The sequence below is a fragment of the Ovis canadensis genome, chromosome 3 (assembly GCF_042477335.2).
Source record: "Ovis canadensis isolate MfBH-ARS-UI-01 breed Bighorn chromosome 3, ARS-UI_OviCan_v2, whole genome shotgun sequence".
Lineage (NCBI taxonomy): Eukaryota > Metazoa > Chordata > Mammalia > Artiodactyla > Bovidae > Ovis > Ovis canadensis.
In genome coordinates this window covers 168,976,474-168,991,808 of record NC_091247.1, presented here as the reverse complement: position 1 = coordinate 168,991,808, position 15,335 = coordinate 168,976,474, and the positions used below count along the sequence as shown (strand labels likewise).

The window sequence follows — 15,335 nt, the reverse complement described above, 5'->3', positions numbered from 1 at the left end:
GGCTACTCTTGGTTGCAGAGCACAGGCTTCTCACTGTGGCGGCTTCTCTTGTTGCAGAGCAGTCTCTAGGCACGAGGGCTTCTGTGGTTGCACCTTGTGGGCTCTGGAGCACCGGCTCAGGAGTAGCCTGGAGTCTTCAGGATCTTCCCAGCTGCTACTGTTCCGTCGCTCAGTTGTGTCTGACTCAGACAGGCTTCCCTGTCCTTCACCATCTCCTGGAGCTTGCTCACACTCATGTCCGTGGAATTGGTGATAGCATTCAACCATCACATCCTCTGTCATCCCCTTCTCCTCCTGCCTTCAATCTTCCCAGCATCAGGGTCTTTTCCAATGAATCAGCTCCAGCATCAGGGTCTTTTCCAATGAGTCAGCTCTTCGCATAAGGGGGCCAAAGTATCAGAGCTTCAGCTTCAGCACATCAAACACACGTCCCCTGTGTTGGCAGGCAGATTCTTAACCAGTGGACCACCAGGGAAGCCTGAGCATATGTATTTTAAATGATGCTTATGAGGAATATACGATATAACATGATATATTGGGTTGGCCAAAAAGTTTGTTCAGGTTTTTGTAATATCTTATGGAAAAACTCAAACTTTTTGGCCAACCCAATAATAGATTTAAAAAGTAGGACACAAACTTGAATATAGATCTGTTTAAATAGTTTTCGCCATTCACCTGGTTAAGACAGTCTTATTTTTGCCTTTAGAGTTGGAATGGACCATAAGAGACCATCTGGTTTAACACACCAGGGCTGGAATCCTCTCCATGGTATCCAAGAGTCAGTCACCCTGAGCTTAGACAGTCCTGGGAAAGGTCAAGATAGAGAGCAGCAGCAGCACAGAAGAGGGGTATCTAGCCTAGACTCAGCTCTCCCATAGCATCTAGAGTATCTATATCCTTCTAAAACAGGTACTGGGAGCTTTACCTGCAGACCGACCTCTAAGGACACAAGGAACTATTATCACATTTCCTCTCTACTTCAGTTAGTTAATGCAACCTGACACTGGTTTGTGCTATTCTGAATAATGGCTAGGTGCTACGTTACCTGAGAGCCTCTACATGATAGCAGAAATATCACCCAACACCCATAATTCAGCTGTTGAACCCCTGACTTTTACAATATTTGAAAATGAAGTGAAAGTGTTAGTCGCTCAGTCGTGTCCAACTCTTTGCAACCCCATGGACTATAGCCCACCAAGCTCCTCTGTCCATGGAATTCTCTAGGCAAGAATACTGGTGTGGATAGCCATTTCCTTCACCAGGGGATCTATCTTTCTGACCCAGAGATCGAACCCAGACCTCCTGCATTGCAGGCGGATTCTTCACCATCTAAGCCACCAAAGAAGCTTCTGACAATATCTACCTCAATTAAATAAACAAAGTGTAATCTGGTTTCTCTATAATAGCTATTAATCACAGGAAAAAAAATTATTACTGCCTTAAAATGTTCCAGGTATGAAGTGTTCCAAGATATACTGCTAAGAGAAAAAAAACTAAGGTATATAATAGTATATGGAAATGTGCCAAAATAAGCACAAAATACAATACATATGTGTGTGTATGTATTATGAATGCATATGAATATGCTTTCATATACACGAAACTCTCCAGAAATGGCCAATAGTGGCTGCTGCTGAAGAAGGGTCATTAAGGAACAGGAACGGGGGAAATTTTTAATTTCCTCAGTTATCCCTTTGAATCTTTGAAAAAGATTTTCTCTTTGTGTGTGTACTCAATAGTCACATAAAGAAATACTTTTATTAATTATCCTAAACTGTGAAAGTATTAAGGTTAAATGAAAAAACATGTCCAAAACACTCAATGTCACATATACTATATGTGTCATTTATAGCATGTAACATATACAACACACATATGCTGTACACTATATATATATGTGTATATATATATATACACACACACACGCTGTATACTATAGCAAGGTCTGGAAAAAATGTTCTCTTGCAAGAACAAGTTAATCAAGGTGAAAAAAAAAAAAAAGTTAAGGTGAATCATACCAAAAAAGTCAGTCAATATCCTAAAACAATATATACCTTTTATCTAGCAATCCTAATTTCAGTAACTTAGCCTAAGGAAATAATTACACAGTGAACAAAACAATATACCAGGTTGTTCTAAGTATTGTTTATAATAGTACAAAAAAATCAGAAGTGACACAAACATACGGTAGAATTCCTTACATCCTTAAAATGGGATACAATGTAGCATTAATATAACTTAGATATTTTTAATAATATTTGTTTATTTAGGTTATTCATATTTATTCATTACTTATATAAGCAAAATAACATTTATTCATAGTATATATTCTACAGTGCCATTTTCATTAAAAAAATTTTATGTGTGTCCACACTTATGCTGGAGAGCATCTGAAAGCATATAAGAGAAGCTGTCCCTAAGTATAGACATTTAGCACTTTTACTTTTTTTCCTCCATACTTTTTTTTTAAATTGAAGTATAGTTGATGTTCAATATAAGTGACAGGTGTACAACACAGTGATTCACAATTTCTGAAGGTTCTACTCCATTTAGAGTTATAAGATATTGACTACATTCCCCACGTTATCAGTACTCAGAGTTTTGCTTTATTAGTTTTTTCCTCCTTTTTATTTTTACAATGATGTTTTACTTGTACAACCAAATAATAATCATTATTTATTGAGTATTTCTACATGCTAGGCACAATTCTAAGCATTTCTGGCATATTAACTCAACTGACTTTTACAATAACCGTGAGTTACTCTTTGAGGTCAGCATGACCGTGATCTGCCTTTTACAGACGGGAAAGAGATGCACAAAGGTTAAAAAGCTTCTCTAGGGACTTCTCTGGTGGTCCAGGGGCTAAGACCTCTTGCTCCCAATGCAGTGGGCTGGGGTTCGACCTCTGGTCAGAAAACTAGATCTCCATGGTAAAACTAAGAGTTTGCATGCCACAACTATTAACAAAAGATCCTGTGCAGCACAACTACAACTACAACACAGCACAGCCAAATAAATGCATAAACATTTTTTTAAAAAAAGCTTTCCCCAAATCGCACAGCTAACAGGTGGTGGAGCCAGATCCCAAAACAGGCAAACTGGCCCCAGGGCTCAAGCCTTTAATTGCAACTGCCATGCTAAACTGCCTTTCAAACTGAAAAATGCAAGCTGCAAAAACAGTACATATAGTGGTGGTCCCATTTATATAAAAACTTCTTTTTTTAAGTGGAATATATTGTGTACACATTTTAAAAATCTACTGAGATTATAATTTTGATCTACAGAACATATTTCTGCAAGACTTAATTTTAAAAAAATCAGTTACCTTAGAGCAAGGGGCAAAAATTAAAACAATACCCTTCTCTCTCTTGTTGCTATGGAGCAATGTAGAAAGCAGGCTGAGAGTCTGTAGTATGCTTCACTTGTGTTTTAATTTCAAAACAGTCCTGGGACTTCCCTGGTGGTCCAGTGGCTAAGACTTCGTGCTCCCAATGCAGAGGACCTGTGTTCGATTCCTGGTCGGGGAACTAGATCTCACAGGCCACAACTAAAGACCAACTAGAAGATTCTGCATGCCACAACTGAGACCTGGTGCAGCCAAATAAATATTTAAAATAAAATGCTATCTGAAGGAAGACTACAGATTCTGAAAACTGATCTTAGTGGGGTCTCATGGGATTCCACACCCCCAAAAGAAACAGCAGAGAATTTGCCTCAGTTGTTACAGGGATGGTTAGAGGGTGTAAGAAGCCACCAGCCAGGCTTAGGAGTTACAAGGTTCCCACCATAAAGTCAAGGTTTACAGAACTCAGCAAAGATGCTGGGCATTGTTCTTTCTGAATCGAAACCCCACGTTATTGGCTTGGAGATGCACCTTCTTCTAACTCTATTCTTTCAGAGGTGCGACCTCAAGAATTAAGGGGAAATTTAGATTTCGTTCTGACTAGGGTATTTCCGATTTGTTGTCTATGGGAAAGATGCTGAAGGAAGTGGTTATATACAGCCTTGGAAGCCAGCTCCTTGCCCTGTCTCACCTGGCCCCTGGGTAGACAGTCAGGCTGATAGGCTAGGCTCTGTGACTAGTCCTTCTCTCTCTAGGACTCTCCACATTGCTGTGGGACTATCACAGCAGTGGGTTCTCGATTGCTTACTGCCCTAGCGACAGAAGCCTTAAAAAAACTGAAACCACAGAGACCGCAAGAATCACAGCCAGTGACCACAGCCACTGGAAGCACAGTTTCCTAGATCTCCTCCTTGAGCTGTAGAACAGGAAAAGGCCTTGGAAGGTTTCACGTAAGCTGGGGGGTTGAACTAAATTAACACTGAAGTGTCCCTTCAGGCTTATAGGAGTTCTGCCAACTTACCCAGTTTGAACATTCTGAACCCAAACTGAAAACTGCATTCCCAGCAGGCCAGAACCAAAGCAGGTAATTATGAGGCTGCACTTCCTCACTGTTACACTGGGATGTCTCTACATTTCTGGTCAGGATTATTATAAAAATGTGACAACTTCCCTGGTGGTCCAATGGTCGAGAATCATCCTTGTAATGCAGGGGACACAGGTTTGATGATCCCGGTCCAGGAAAATTCCACAGGCCTCCGAGCAACTAAGCTTGTGTGCCACAACCACTGAGCCCATGGGCCAGAGCATGTGCTCTGCAACAAGAGAAGCCACTGCAATGAGAAGCCTGTGCACCACACAGAGAGTAGCCCCCACTCCCCACAGCTGGAGAAAGCCCACCAACAGGAGCGAAGGCACAGTGCAGCCAAAAATAAGTAAACTAATTAATTAATTTCAAATAAATAAATAAAAACTTGAGAACTTTACTAGACCACTCCCTACACCCTTGTAACTTACTGTTGCAATTGTTTTCACTGGTCTACTCCCAGAGAGAGCTAGGAATTCAAAACAGATTGTTTCTAAAAGAGCCTGAACATTTACCCTCCCTTATCAGGGTTTCTTGAACCCATGTACCGATGTGCAAACCACGCACATTCACATGCACAAACGTTAGTGCAACCATTCCCATTTTAGAGTAACTGGGTATGCTGTCACCAATGCTTGACAAAAACAGACTGGTAAAATCCAAGCATATGTGCTATGATCTCCTTCTACTCCTTCTCTCTCATCCATGCCCTGAATACAATACAGGTATAGAGGGCTGAGAATTCTCCAGCACCAATTACTACAAATCACCAGACATTAAGGCAAAGGGCCCCATAACCTGCCCCACTGTAATGAAACAGGTGACTCCTAGGAATTTCAACCTAGTGAAGAAAGTAGCTGGTGAAGGGTGCCTCATGGGAGTCCCTAAAACATTTCACCTTATCTCCCTGTCTCCCAATAAACAAATAGATGTGGAAAAAGAAAACTGAGTTGACAATCTAGAAACCTGAGTGGCTCTCTAGCTCTATTATCGAGCGGTGTGTAACCTTGGGCAACTGACTTCGCCTCTCTGGGCCTCAGTTCCCTTTACTCCACATGAAATGATGCATGCAAGACAATACAAGTTCTACATAAGTACAAAAATAGGCTAAATTAGGGGTAATTATATTATAAAAGGTGCCCTGGCTTTATGAGAGGGCCTTTTTGACCTTGCTCTCTTTAGGCAACTCTCCTGACTTTATAAATGAAAGAAAGTGGTCTTTTTCATCTATGCAATAGAATCCTTAAAGTGAAATCACTCCCTCTCTTACAGAACTGAGCTCTTAGAACTCAGTTTCCTCATTGCCTCTAAGGTTCCATTTAATTCCAGAATTCTGTGATCCAGACTAGATTTAGCACAGGGCATTTTTAAAGTCAGGCTTCTTCAGCACACTTTAATTGGTTAAATTTGAAAGACAATCCAGAGGGGGACTTCCTTGGTGGTCCAGTGGCTAAGACTCCATGCTCCCGATGCAGGGGCCCTGAGTTCAATACCTGGTCTGGGAACTAGATCCCACATACTGCAACTAAGATTCGGCACACCCAAATAAACAAATATTTTTTAAAAATAAATAAATAAAAAAGCATCCAGAGGTCACACAATCCTTCAAAAACTCCCAACTAACAACTCTAACACCTCGAGTGAGGCCCACCAGGCCTCAAAGATCAGCAAGGACCCCCCACACACACACACCCTGGTCATCAGCACCAAGCACTATTTGTGTGGCTACCCCAATCTCATCTTCATGTAACAGACATGTAAAAGAAACAGCAAGCACAATCCTTGTCCTCAAACAAATGTGCAGGCTTGAATTCAATGAGTACACAAGATATAAAACATACAAAAAATAGTAAAATTTAACAATTTATCAACAAGTGAAAGTTAATAGTTCATGTAAGACGTAAGTATACAATGAAGAAAAGACTGACGTGGGTTAATCACAGAAAAGTTTATGCATAAAAGAGTTTTGAGAATCAGGTTTTCAAGAGCAGAAGGGATCCAGATTAGCAGAGAAGAGGGTTGAAGCCCAGAAGGGGGTTCTGAATCAATGCTTTTTACCTTCCAAGTGTTGGGGGGCAGGTTCCCTGTTCACAAGGCTCCGACCCCCTGATGCCTCCACTCAGTGCCACTCAGGAGACGCTCCCAGTAACCCATCTTGTTGGCTATTCTCCGACTGAGTCTTCCCTCCTAGTAACAAGCTCCATCGCCAAGGGGATGGATGTGATGTCACAATCGGGAGCACTCTATTAATAGGAACAAGGAAGAAAAAGGTGAGTCAGGAGCACTACCTGCACTTGGCAGTGAAACTAGACAGACTTGGATCTGACGGTTGGTTGAGGAGGACAAGACAACTCCACTGAGAGCTACAGGTTTCAGGGTTAGGCACACAGGCTACTCTGTAAGGAGTGAGGTCATCTGCTAAGGAATCACACACCCGGGCCAAGGGATTCAAACACAGCTGAGGTGGGGAGAGAAAGGGACAAGAAGCAAGGCAGGGAAGAGGAGCTGTTTGAGACAGAAAAGATTATTTTATTCAGTGCATACAACTGCAAGGAATGCCAGCGAATCCAAAGCTGTGGCTACATAACACAGAGAGCCATGATGCCTTACGTGCACAGGATGGTGCTTTAGTGTTTCCAAAGTGCTTTCACAGAAAGTATTTCATATAAAAAGAATTCTGTCCTACTGTCCACTCAGAAAATACTGTTTCACAAGGAGAAGATACTCGAGAATATTGGTGTAGGTGTAATTCTACTTTCAAGTCCGGAAATATTCCTGAAGGGATCAGGCTTTTTTTAAAAAAAATGAAGAGGCAGTCAATCAGGAAATTACTCCAGGACAGACAACTGGGAAGACCAAACTCTCATTACTAAAAGGATGAAACCAAGTAGAGGGAGACAAAGCTTCAGAGGCAGAACAGAAACTACTCAAATTCCTTTCCTCACCTTCACATCGATCAATATTAAGGACTATGTTAGGAAGGATGACAATTTTTATCCGTAAAACAGAGACCATCTCATCCGGAGTCTGGTACATGGGCTCATTAGTTTACTATGCTCAGCAGCCATAACATGTTAGTGCAGTATTTAAAAACTAATCAGAGGATAAAGGTACCAGGCCAGGTCCACTTTCTCCTCACTGTAGTTGGGGGCAGTAGCGGGGAGTTGATAGGTCTCTCCCATCCATAATACAGAGGAGCGTACAATGCTTCTTCCATTTTGACAATACTGTATTTCCCAACAGCCTGGTGTCCACCCTTGAACCCCAAGAAAAGCTTCCAGGAATCAGTGCTATGTTCAGTCTTTTAGAGACAAGTTCCAGGCTAACAGCTGTCCATCCTGGGAAAAAATATCTCCTCTCACAACTCTCTTGACCAGAACAAAACAGGGTTTTTCAACACAAAGGGGCACCTGGAGTCAGGAGACCTGGATTCTGGTCCCTGCTCTGCCAGCTGTCCGACTTTTAACAAGCCATGTATCCCTTCTGCAGTTTTCAGTTTCTTTACCTGTCAAGCAGGGAAAATGATAACTGACTTATCTATCTTACATATTGTCCAGGAAAATCAAATGACATAATAAATATGAAAGCATACTGAATACTACTATTCATACCACTATTCGTACAAACACCATGAGGTATTTGTAGCAATAGAATGCAAAATAAATTTAGAGTTCCGAGGGTCCATGAGGATATACTTGAAAGAAGCTTGTTTCTTCTTTTCTATCCAGGTGCAGCCACAAAGTCGGCTGGACACACAGGGCAGTAACATTACTGCATCACTCAGATTCCCTACCATCCCTATCTGGGGAAAACTAGCAGCCTGCAACAATATCAGCTTCTTGCTCTATTGTCAGACTAAAACCACCTGTACGGGAAGGGATTAGACTATCACAGTCCAGTCCCCAAGAACAGTGGTTCAGTGGTCTCATTAACAGCTGCATTTGCTACTAGATGGAACGAAGTCAGTTTCTGAATGAAGATGCCTGTCAGTCCCTCAAGAGAAACACTCTCACCCCTCTCAGCTTTCTGCTCCTTCTCCAGCTCCCTCCTTCCCAGTCCTCAATTTCCTCTGCGTTCTGGCTTGGAGAAGGCTTTCCGGTGTGTGAAGCCTGTGAAGAGGGACCGGCTGCAAACCCAGGGCAGGGATGTAAGGAATGTGAGATTCCTACATAGAGGGGTGGGAGGGAGAGAGGGGAAGGAATGGAGGAGGAAGACAAGGCTGCCAAAGACAAGGCATGGGAGAGGAGCCAAGCTATGGCGCTTCGAGGGCGGGGGTTCAGGTTCCGCGGCCCCTGCCCAGGCTGGCCCTCAGAATGTTCCCTCCCTCCGCTCCCGGCCTGTCAATCATTGCCTATTTAAACACCACGCTGTTCCCTCAAGTCCCCTCCTCCCTGTCCTCCGGCCAGCCCAGGCCCCCTCCTGCACTTTTTAAGGCTCCCCCATTCCAATGGATCACCCCAACAACCCACCCTCCGGCGCCCCTTTATCACCTCTGGACTCCTCCCTATTGCTGCTCCCTTCCTCCATTTTTCATCTTTACTCTCATCCCTTCTCCTGACCTCCAATATCTCGAACCCCCGCCTCAATCCCCCTGGGACATCGCCCCCTCCCTCCCACACCCTCCCTTTAAGTGGGATCGCGCGCAGGCGCCGTACGCACCGCCCTGGAAGCGGTCTGGACTCTGTACCCGCAGCGGCCGAGAGACAGCCCGAGTGCCGGGTCCCCAGCCTTTTCTGGGAGGGGAAGGGGAAAGGGAAGAAGACGCGAGAGGGTTCCGACCACTCTCCGCCGTGTGGGACGGAACCTTTGCCCCGCCCACCGCTGCTACGCAACCCGGCGGAAGCCCGTCACCAAACTCCGCCTCTTTGTTTAACTCGGTCCTGGACTAGAAACCACGAGCAGCCAACGAGGAGAGTGAAGGCTAGCCAGGCCTCCGCTCTAGACCGGAAGTCTTTATGGTCCCAGGGAGAACTAGATAGCCATTTGGGAGGGAGGACTCTATGTTCTTCCCAGCGTGACCATCAGGGGCTGAGCAGGAGGCCGATTCTCCAGGAGCGCGAGGCTTCGCTTTGGAGGGGTGCACGTGTTCGTGCTCTAAAGCTGATGCGACTTGGTGCGAGATCGTCGATAGTAGGCTGGCCTGCAGTGACCTGCCGTCTCCCCGGCCCCTCTCCCGTTTCCAGAGCCGTGGTCAGCATCCCGGAGCCTCCTGATCTTATGACTCATAGTCATGGGAGTGGATATGTAGTCAACAAGGCGACCACTGGGTGGGGAATGGGGGAGTGTCTGACCGGAAAACTTTGATCTATGGTTGCCCGCTTCCCTCCCAGTCTCACTCCCGCCGTATTTACGTCGGCCTTCGGAGCACTCGTATAGTTGCCTGAAACACACCAGGGGACAGAAGGGAGATAAAAATGTCCCTCTTCCCGGGTTGTGGTTTGCTTTCCTTAAGGTACAACACCGTGGCTGGGGGTGTGGGCGGGAAAGAACTTGAGCTCCGAGGAAAGTCAAGGTGGAGCCTAAAGCCCTCTAGAAGAAGGTAAGGGATTGGTTAAGCAAACCAAGGCATTACAATTGCATGGCCTCTTAGGCTAATCTGATAATAAGCAGTATTTTTTTTTTTACCGATGTTCGCTAGGCAAATAGTAACGCACATGTATGTACATTGTTTGTATATATAATTGGTTTATACGGAATACTACAGAGCTAGCTACATTTTGTAGACTATGTATCAAGTCTCAAAGGGAACTAAAGGTTCAGCCCTCTTCTTTTTAGTCCTCAGAATCCTGAGGTCTAGGGATTGAGTACTTCAGGAACAGTTGCCTTTCGGACTGTGAGAGGAACTGGGGCTCTCTGAGCCCCAGATTCCATTATTTCCAAGGGGTAAGGAGTGAGGCTGCCAATTGTCTGTCTCTGGTGTGAATGCTACTTTTTCCAGAGATCTTGACCAAGCTGGTTACTGCATTAAACTTGAGGGCCCCAAGTCAGAAATAACGATGAGGGTTAGAGCAGTTGGAGAAGAGGAGGAGACTGCTTGTTTTGTGCTAGACACTGCTTTTTACATGTGCTAGACACTGCTGCTTCTCGTCTGCAAAATGGAATCACATATTTAAGAACTGTCGAGTAAAAAAGTGAAGTGATGAGCTTGTTTTTTATGCTTTTGTCCGCTGGATTCCAAAAAACCTTTGGTCCTATTTCCACTGTCTCACGACTAGGAGAAAATTTTGGAGAAAGTATCTTGGTTCTTGCGCCTAGTCAAGTGGAGGAAAATTGGGACCTGAGGCGCCCCCTGGTGGTCTTTATTATTCTTTGCGCGGTCAACCCTCCTTTAATACCTAAAATCCCACCCCTTTCGCGGCGCGTGAATCTCGAATCCCGATTGGCCGGGTGGGGACCCGCGGCGGGACGCAGGGGGGCGAGCTGGGGCAGTGCTGATTGGCTGGAGGAGGCCGGCTGGGGAAAACTTCCGGGAATGTTCTTACTCCTGCGTTCCATTGGTCCGCATCCGGCGGCCTGGGGACCTTTGGCTCCCCCTGCGGGCGACTCAGCGGCTTGCACAGTCCGGCGGGCTGGGTGGGTGGGTGGTAGGCTGTGGGTTGGGGGAGAGGAAGGACTGAGTCCCGGCTTGTCCAGATGAGGGTTCGGGAAGGTGTGGCGAGTGAGATTCCATTCCTTGGCTCTGCATCAGGTTCTCTGCCCCGGTTTCCGTCGGCTTCCCCACTTCGGGACTTGAGACTGAAAGAGCATCGGGGGAGGGGGGACTTCCAGCCCCGAAGCAGCCTGTCCAGAGACCCAAATTCTGATCTTGAAGTTGGGAGGCCCACAGGGAAGTTCGTTTTTACCCTTTCAGAAGAGTTAGATGGTTTAGGGCTGCCTGACCAGCCTAGTGTGGTAGATAGGCCTTGCGAAGTGGACATGGGAAGGTCCATGCATTGAACCTTCATCCCCTTTCCCCCCTTCTAGTGGGGTGCTGAGGCTCGGGCAGCATGACGACGGAGACCTTCGTGAAGGATATCAAGCCCGGGCTCAAGAATCTGAACCTCATCTTCATTGTGCTGGAGACAGGTGGCTCTGCTGGGGCGGCGGGCCCCCTGCGTAGGCTCTCGGGGTTGGGGAGAACCATTCTTAACTTGCACCCAGAATGGCAGGGCGCACCCCAAGACGCTGCTTACGTCCAGTCTCTCTCCTAGCCCCTGCCCGGAGAGTTGTAGTCGAGTGTAGGGTAGATGGAGGGAACTCTTGCCAGATCCAAGCCTCCAGTGCCTCCGGGCCTTTTCCCACTCAGGGCCCTCTCCATGGTGCTGGCTCCTCCCTGCCCCAGGGATTTGGCTTTGCCCTGTTTGTACACCTCACTCTGCCGATATCTAGACTTCATCCCTCTGATCATCACCACCCCTATTTATTTGACCACCCCCACCCCATTGTTCTATTTCCTCCAGGCCGAGTGACCAAGACAAAGGACGGGCATGAGGTTCGGACCTGCAAAGTGGCCGACAAAACTGGCAGCATCAATATCTCTGTCTGGGATGACGTGGGCAACCTGATCCAGCCTGGGGATATTATCCGGCTCACCAAAGGGTAAGCCATCAGATGACTTCTGGTTATTCAAGGGCCTTTTCTGTAACTCTGAATCCTGCTTTTTGTACCCCTACAGGTACGCATCAGTGTTCAAAGGTTGTCTGACATTGTACACTGGCCGTGGGGGTGATCTTCAGAAGATTGGAGAGTAAGTGCTATCTTGGGAAAGTAGAAGCACAGGCGAAGGAAAGAAGTTTGTGTTTTGCAGGAGGCAGCATGAGGCTGTGCATTCCATGTTCGGAACCTGGACCTTTCTGAGGTTTCCAGGGGATGGGCCTGAGGCTTTGCCATTTTCTCCTCTTGCAGATTCTGTATGGTTTATTCTGAGGTTCCTAACTTCAGTGAGCCAAACCCCGAATACAGCGCCCAGCAGGCACCCAACAAGACGGTGGGTCCCATGACTGTGATGTGGGGAAGGAGGGCAGGTCAGGCCAAGAAGCCTGGCAGAGAGTAAGGTCTGAATATGTCATTTGTGCCTCCAGGTGCAGAACGACAGTGGCCCTGCGGCTCCCCAGCCTACCACTGGACCCCCTGCTACTTCTCCAGGTAAATGTGTTCTCTTCCATTCACTAGCCCTCCTAGTTTCCCTAATCTCCCCAGCCTGGAGAGATGCATTGCCTTCATTCTTTTTCCAAATCTCTTTTCTGTGATTATAGCCTTTTCCACCCCAATTCTTTTTTTTTTTTTTTTAAATAAGTGTTTGTATATTTATTTACTTGGTTATGTCAGGTCTTAGTTGCATCACACAGGATCTTCCTTGTGGTGCGTGGGCTCAGTTGCCCCCGCGGCATGTGAGATGTTAGTACCCTGACCAGGGATCAAACCTATGTCCCCTGCATTGGCAGGCGAATTCTTAACCACTGGACCACCAGGGAAGTCCCTCTCCCCGTTCTTTTGCTAGTCCCTCAGGTGAAAACATTTGGGGATATGTTTCTATCACTGATAGAGCTCCCTTTTGCCACTAACACTCAAAGCCAAAAATGAGAGCAGTTTCTCTGCAGACTGCCCTCTTTCATTCTAGCTCCTTCCTCTCTGCTTCTCCTTTGGCAGAAACTTGGCATTTCCCACCCTTGCCTATTTTGATTCAGTATCAGTTCTGATACACTGTTACTTACATGACTCCGCATGGAGTCCGTACTGCACCACTTTAAGCCCAGTTTCTGTTTAGGGTTGCCACTCTTGAAATTTAAGGCCCTGCTCCTAGGCCTTGGCCCTCGGGATTATGGTTCTTCCAACTCAGAAGCCCTTGCTTTTGGTCTCTTGAGAGTTTGTCCTCCTGTAGATCATCAACTTTTAATTAGAGTCACTCCCCAACATCACTCCCTTCTTTCCTTGGCTTTTCCTTAGAAACCTGTTTTTTTTACTGTTCTTTTCTCCTGGGTCATCTCCCAGCTGATGCTACTATTCCTGGATGTTTGGCTCACTTGCCTCGGATCCATTCCTTACGTTTCTCCCAGTGACACTAGGCTTCGGGCTGCCTCTGGCGTTCCTCAGTCTGTGTCTGCATCCTCAGTTACCGTGGTTTCCTCACCTGCATTAGAACCACTCAAGGTCATGGTGTTTTTTTGGAAGCACCATGAAATAACAACATTTAATTCCACCATAAAAAGTAAGCATCCATATTTTCAACTGAAAATGACAGTTACGTATTCTCTGGTCTCTATAACTCCATCATTTACAAAAATATTTTAAATAAGATACATTTAAGCCTGTTTGCCCCCTCATACTCATTTGCTACATGTTTATTTGCTTTGTCCTCTGCTAATAGGTACAGAAGATTTTAAAGAAAAAAATGTATGGCATAAAAACAGTTACTTTCTACGTACTCTCCTAATTATTTCTGTGAATTAAGGAAAGAGCTTTATTCTTAAATTTTGGCTGCAGATACCTTTGTCTGCTGGATCAGCAGGGGTATGGTTAGGGTTCATGGTGCCTTGTGTATGTGAGAGGCAGGCATCTATCTTCATTTAACAAGCATTTATAGATGAGGAATACAAGGGAAAAAACACAGCACTTGTCTTTAGGAGCTTGAAGTCCATGCAGGAAATAGTCCCACAGATGATGGTTATGTTAATAATAACTCTGTGGTAAGTGTGGTGATGGTGGCTTTCACAGCTAAGGTAGTTCAAGGATTAAACACTGAAAACATACACAAAAGTGTTGTCTATCATTTTGGGGGTGTGAGTATGTATAATAGTTTTGTTTTGTTTTGTTTTTTTGCTTGTTTATATTTTCTCAAATGAATGTGATTCATTGTGATACACACCACACTTTTTTCTTCCTTTCAAGATCATTCTTACATTTTAACACAAACTTCCCTTCCCAGTGATTCTTCAGTTTTACAGTCAGTTTTGGTTAAGAGCTATTTTGTCGGTGGTCCTTGAGCCTAGAACGAAACAGCTAGGTGTGACTCCTAATGATAGAGACGAGTAAAAAAGAAAAAATAGGGATTCCCTGGCAGCCCAGTGGTTAGGACTCCTCGCTCTCACTGCTGAGGGCCCAGGTTCAATCCCTGGTCAGGGAACTAAGTAAGATACCACAAGCTGTGAGGTGCAGCCAGTTTTTGTTTGTTTTTAAGAAAATCTACAGTGGTTCATGTAGCAACTGTCAAAATGATTGCATCTTCTCTGGGGCCCCTTCCTAAAACTCACATTCTTTGCATTTGGTCACACAGCCTTAAATGTGCAGTTGTACTTGGTGGAGACTGTTCTGTCAGCCGGAGCTGCAGGGAGGTCTTGGGGATGAACGCCTGCCTGCCTTCGTTTTCTGATTCCTGTGTTTCTCCTCTTTCTCCCACAATTAGCCTCTGAGAGCCAGAACGGGAATGGACTGAGCGCCCCACCAGGTTCTGGTGGTGGCCCGCACCCGCCTCACACTCCCTCCCACCCCCCCAGCACCCGAATTACCAGAAGCCAGCCCAACCACACACCTTCCGGCCCCCCCGGCCCCTCCAGCAATGCTGTCAGTAACGGCAAAGAAACCCGGAGGAGCAGCAAGAGATAGCGATACTTTCCTCCTTCCCGCCACCAGCCATAAGCCAAGCGTCTGCTAGAGAACACAGCTTTCTCCTGGGCTGCCGTCTCTGGGGGTCAGGGGGTAGATGTGTTTTAGCCACTAAACTTCACTGGAGGGTGGGTGAGCAGTGGCCTTTCTCCACCCTCAGCCCATTCTCCCCTCCTTGTCCAGCTGAAGCTGCCTGTCTCCTGGGGTTCAGGGCCCTGTGCCTCCCCTCCTTCCTGCTTAGAAACGACGGTTAGTCTGTTTCTTGAGTGTGTGATATGGAAGTCTAGTTGAATCTCTCCTTCCTAATAAATGTTACCACTCTGTACT

General features: G+C 45.8%; 2 protein-coding genes across 8 annotated transcripts in view; one reads left to right on the top strand and one right to left on the bottom strand.

Annotated features, from left to right (window-relative positions):
* RNF41 (ring finger protein 41) overlaps positions 1-9,646 on the bottom strand; it is a 28,419-nt gene extending 18,773 nt beyond the window's left edge. Inside the window, exons 1-3 of one of the 4 annotated variants that reach the window (XM_069584997.1) lie at positions 9,087-9,646; positions 8,441-8,536; positions 6,486-6,670 (exon numbers count right to left, since the gene is read on the bottom strand). The gene's annotated coding sequence lies outside the window, so the exon portion shown is untranslated. Of the gene's footprint in view, positions 1-6,485; positions 6,671-8,440; positions 8,593-9,086 lie in introns of all 4 variants that reach the window. The other 3 variants (XM_069584998.2, XM_069584999.1, XM_069584996.1) reach the window with 3 other exon arrangements.
* On the top strand, positions 9,113-15,331 carry NABP2 (nucleic acid binding protein 2). Of its 4 annotated transcripts, XM_069585001.1 has the most exons (8): positions 9,292-9,617; positions 9,880-9,966; positions 11,391-11,492; positions 11,867-12,005; positions 12,082-12,153; positions 12,312-12,393; positions 12,488-12,551; positions 14,809-15,331. In XM_069585001.1, exons 3-8 carry the CDS (start codon positions 11,414-11,416, stop codon positions 15,006-15,008), a joined length of 636 nt encoding a protein of 211 aa, XP_069441102.1. In that variant the 5' UTR covers positions 9,292-9,617; positions 9,880-9,966; positions 11,391-11,413; the 3' UTR covers positions 15,009-15,331. The 4 variants fall into 4 exon arrangements, with proteins under 4 accessions (XP_069441101.1, XP_069441102.1, XP_069441104.1 ...); XM_069585000.1 differs by lacking the exon at positions 9,880-9,966 and having other exon boundaries at positions 9,113-9,617; XM_069585003.1 differs by lacking the exons at positions 9,292-9,617; positions 9,880-9,966 and adding an exon at positions 10,855-11,000.
* Positions 15,332-15,335: the final 4 nt, after the last annotated feature.

Coding starts and splice junctions, on each gene's coding strand:
- NABP2 (XM_069585000.1), top strand. CDS start 11,414: ATGACGACGGAGACCTTCGTGAAGGATATCAAGCCCGGGCTCAAGAAT. Junction 12,006..12,081: donor ATTATCCGGCTCACCAAAGG/GTAAGCCATCAG, acceptor GTACCCCTACAG/GTACGCATCAGTGTTCAAAG. Junction 12,154..12,311: donor GATCTTCAGAAGATTGGAGA/GTAAGTGCTATC, acceptor CTCCTCTTGCAG/ATTCTGTATGGTTTATTCTG.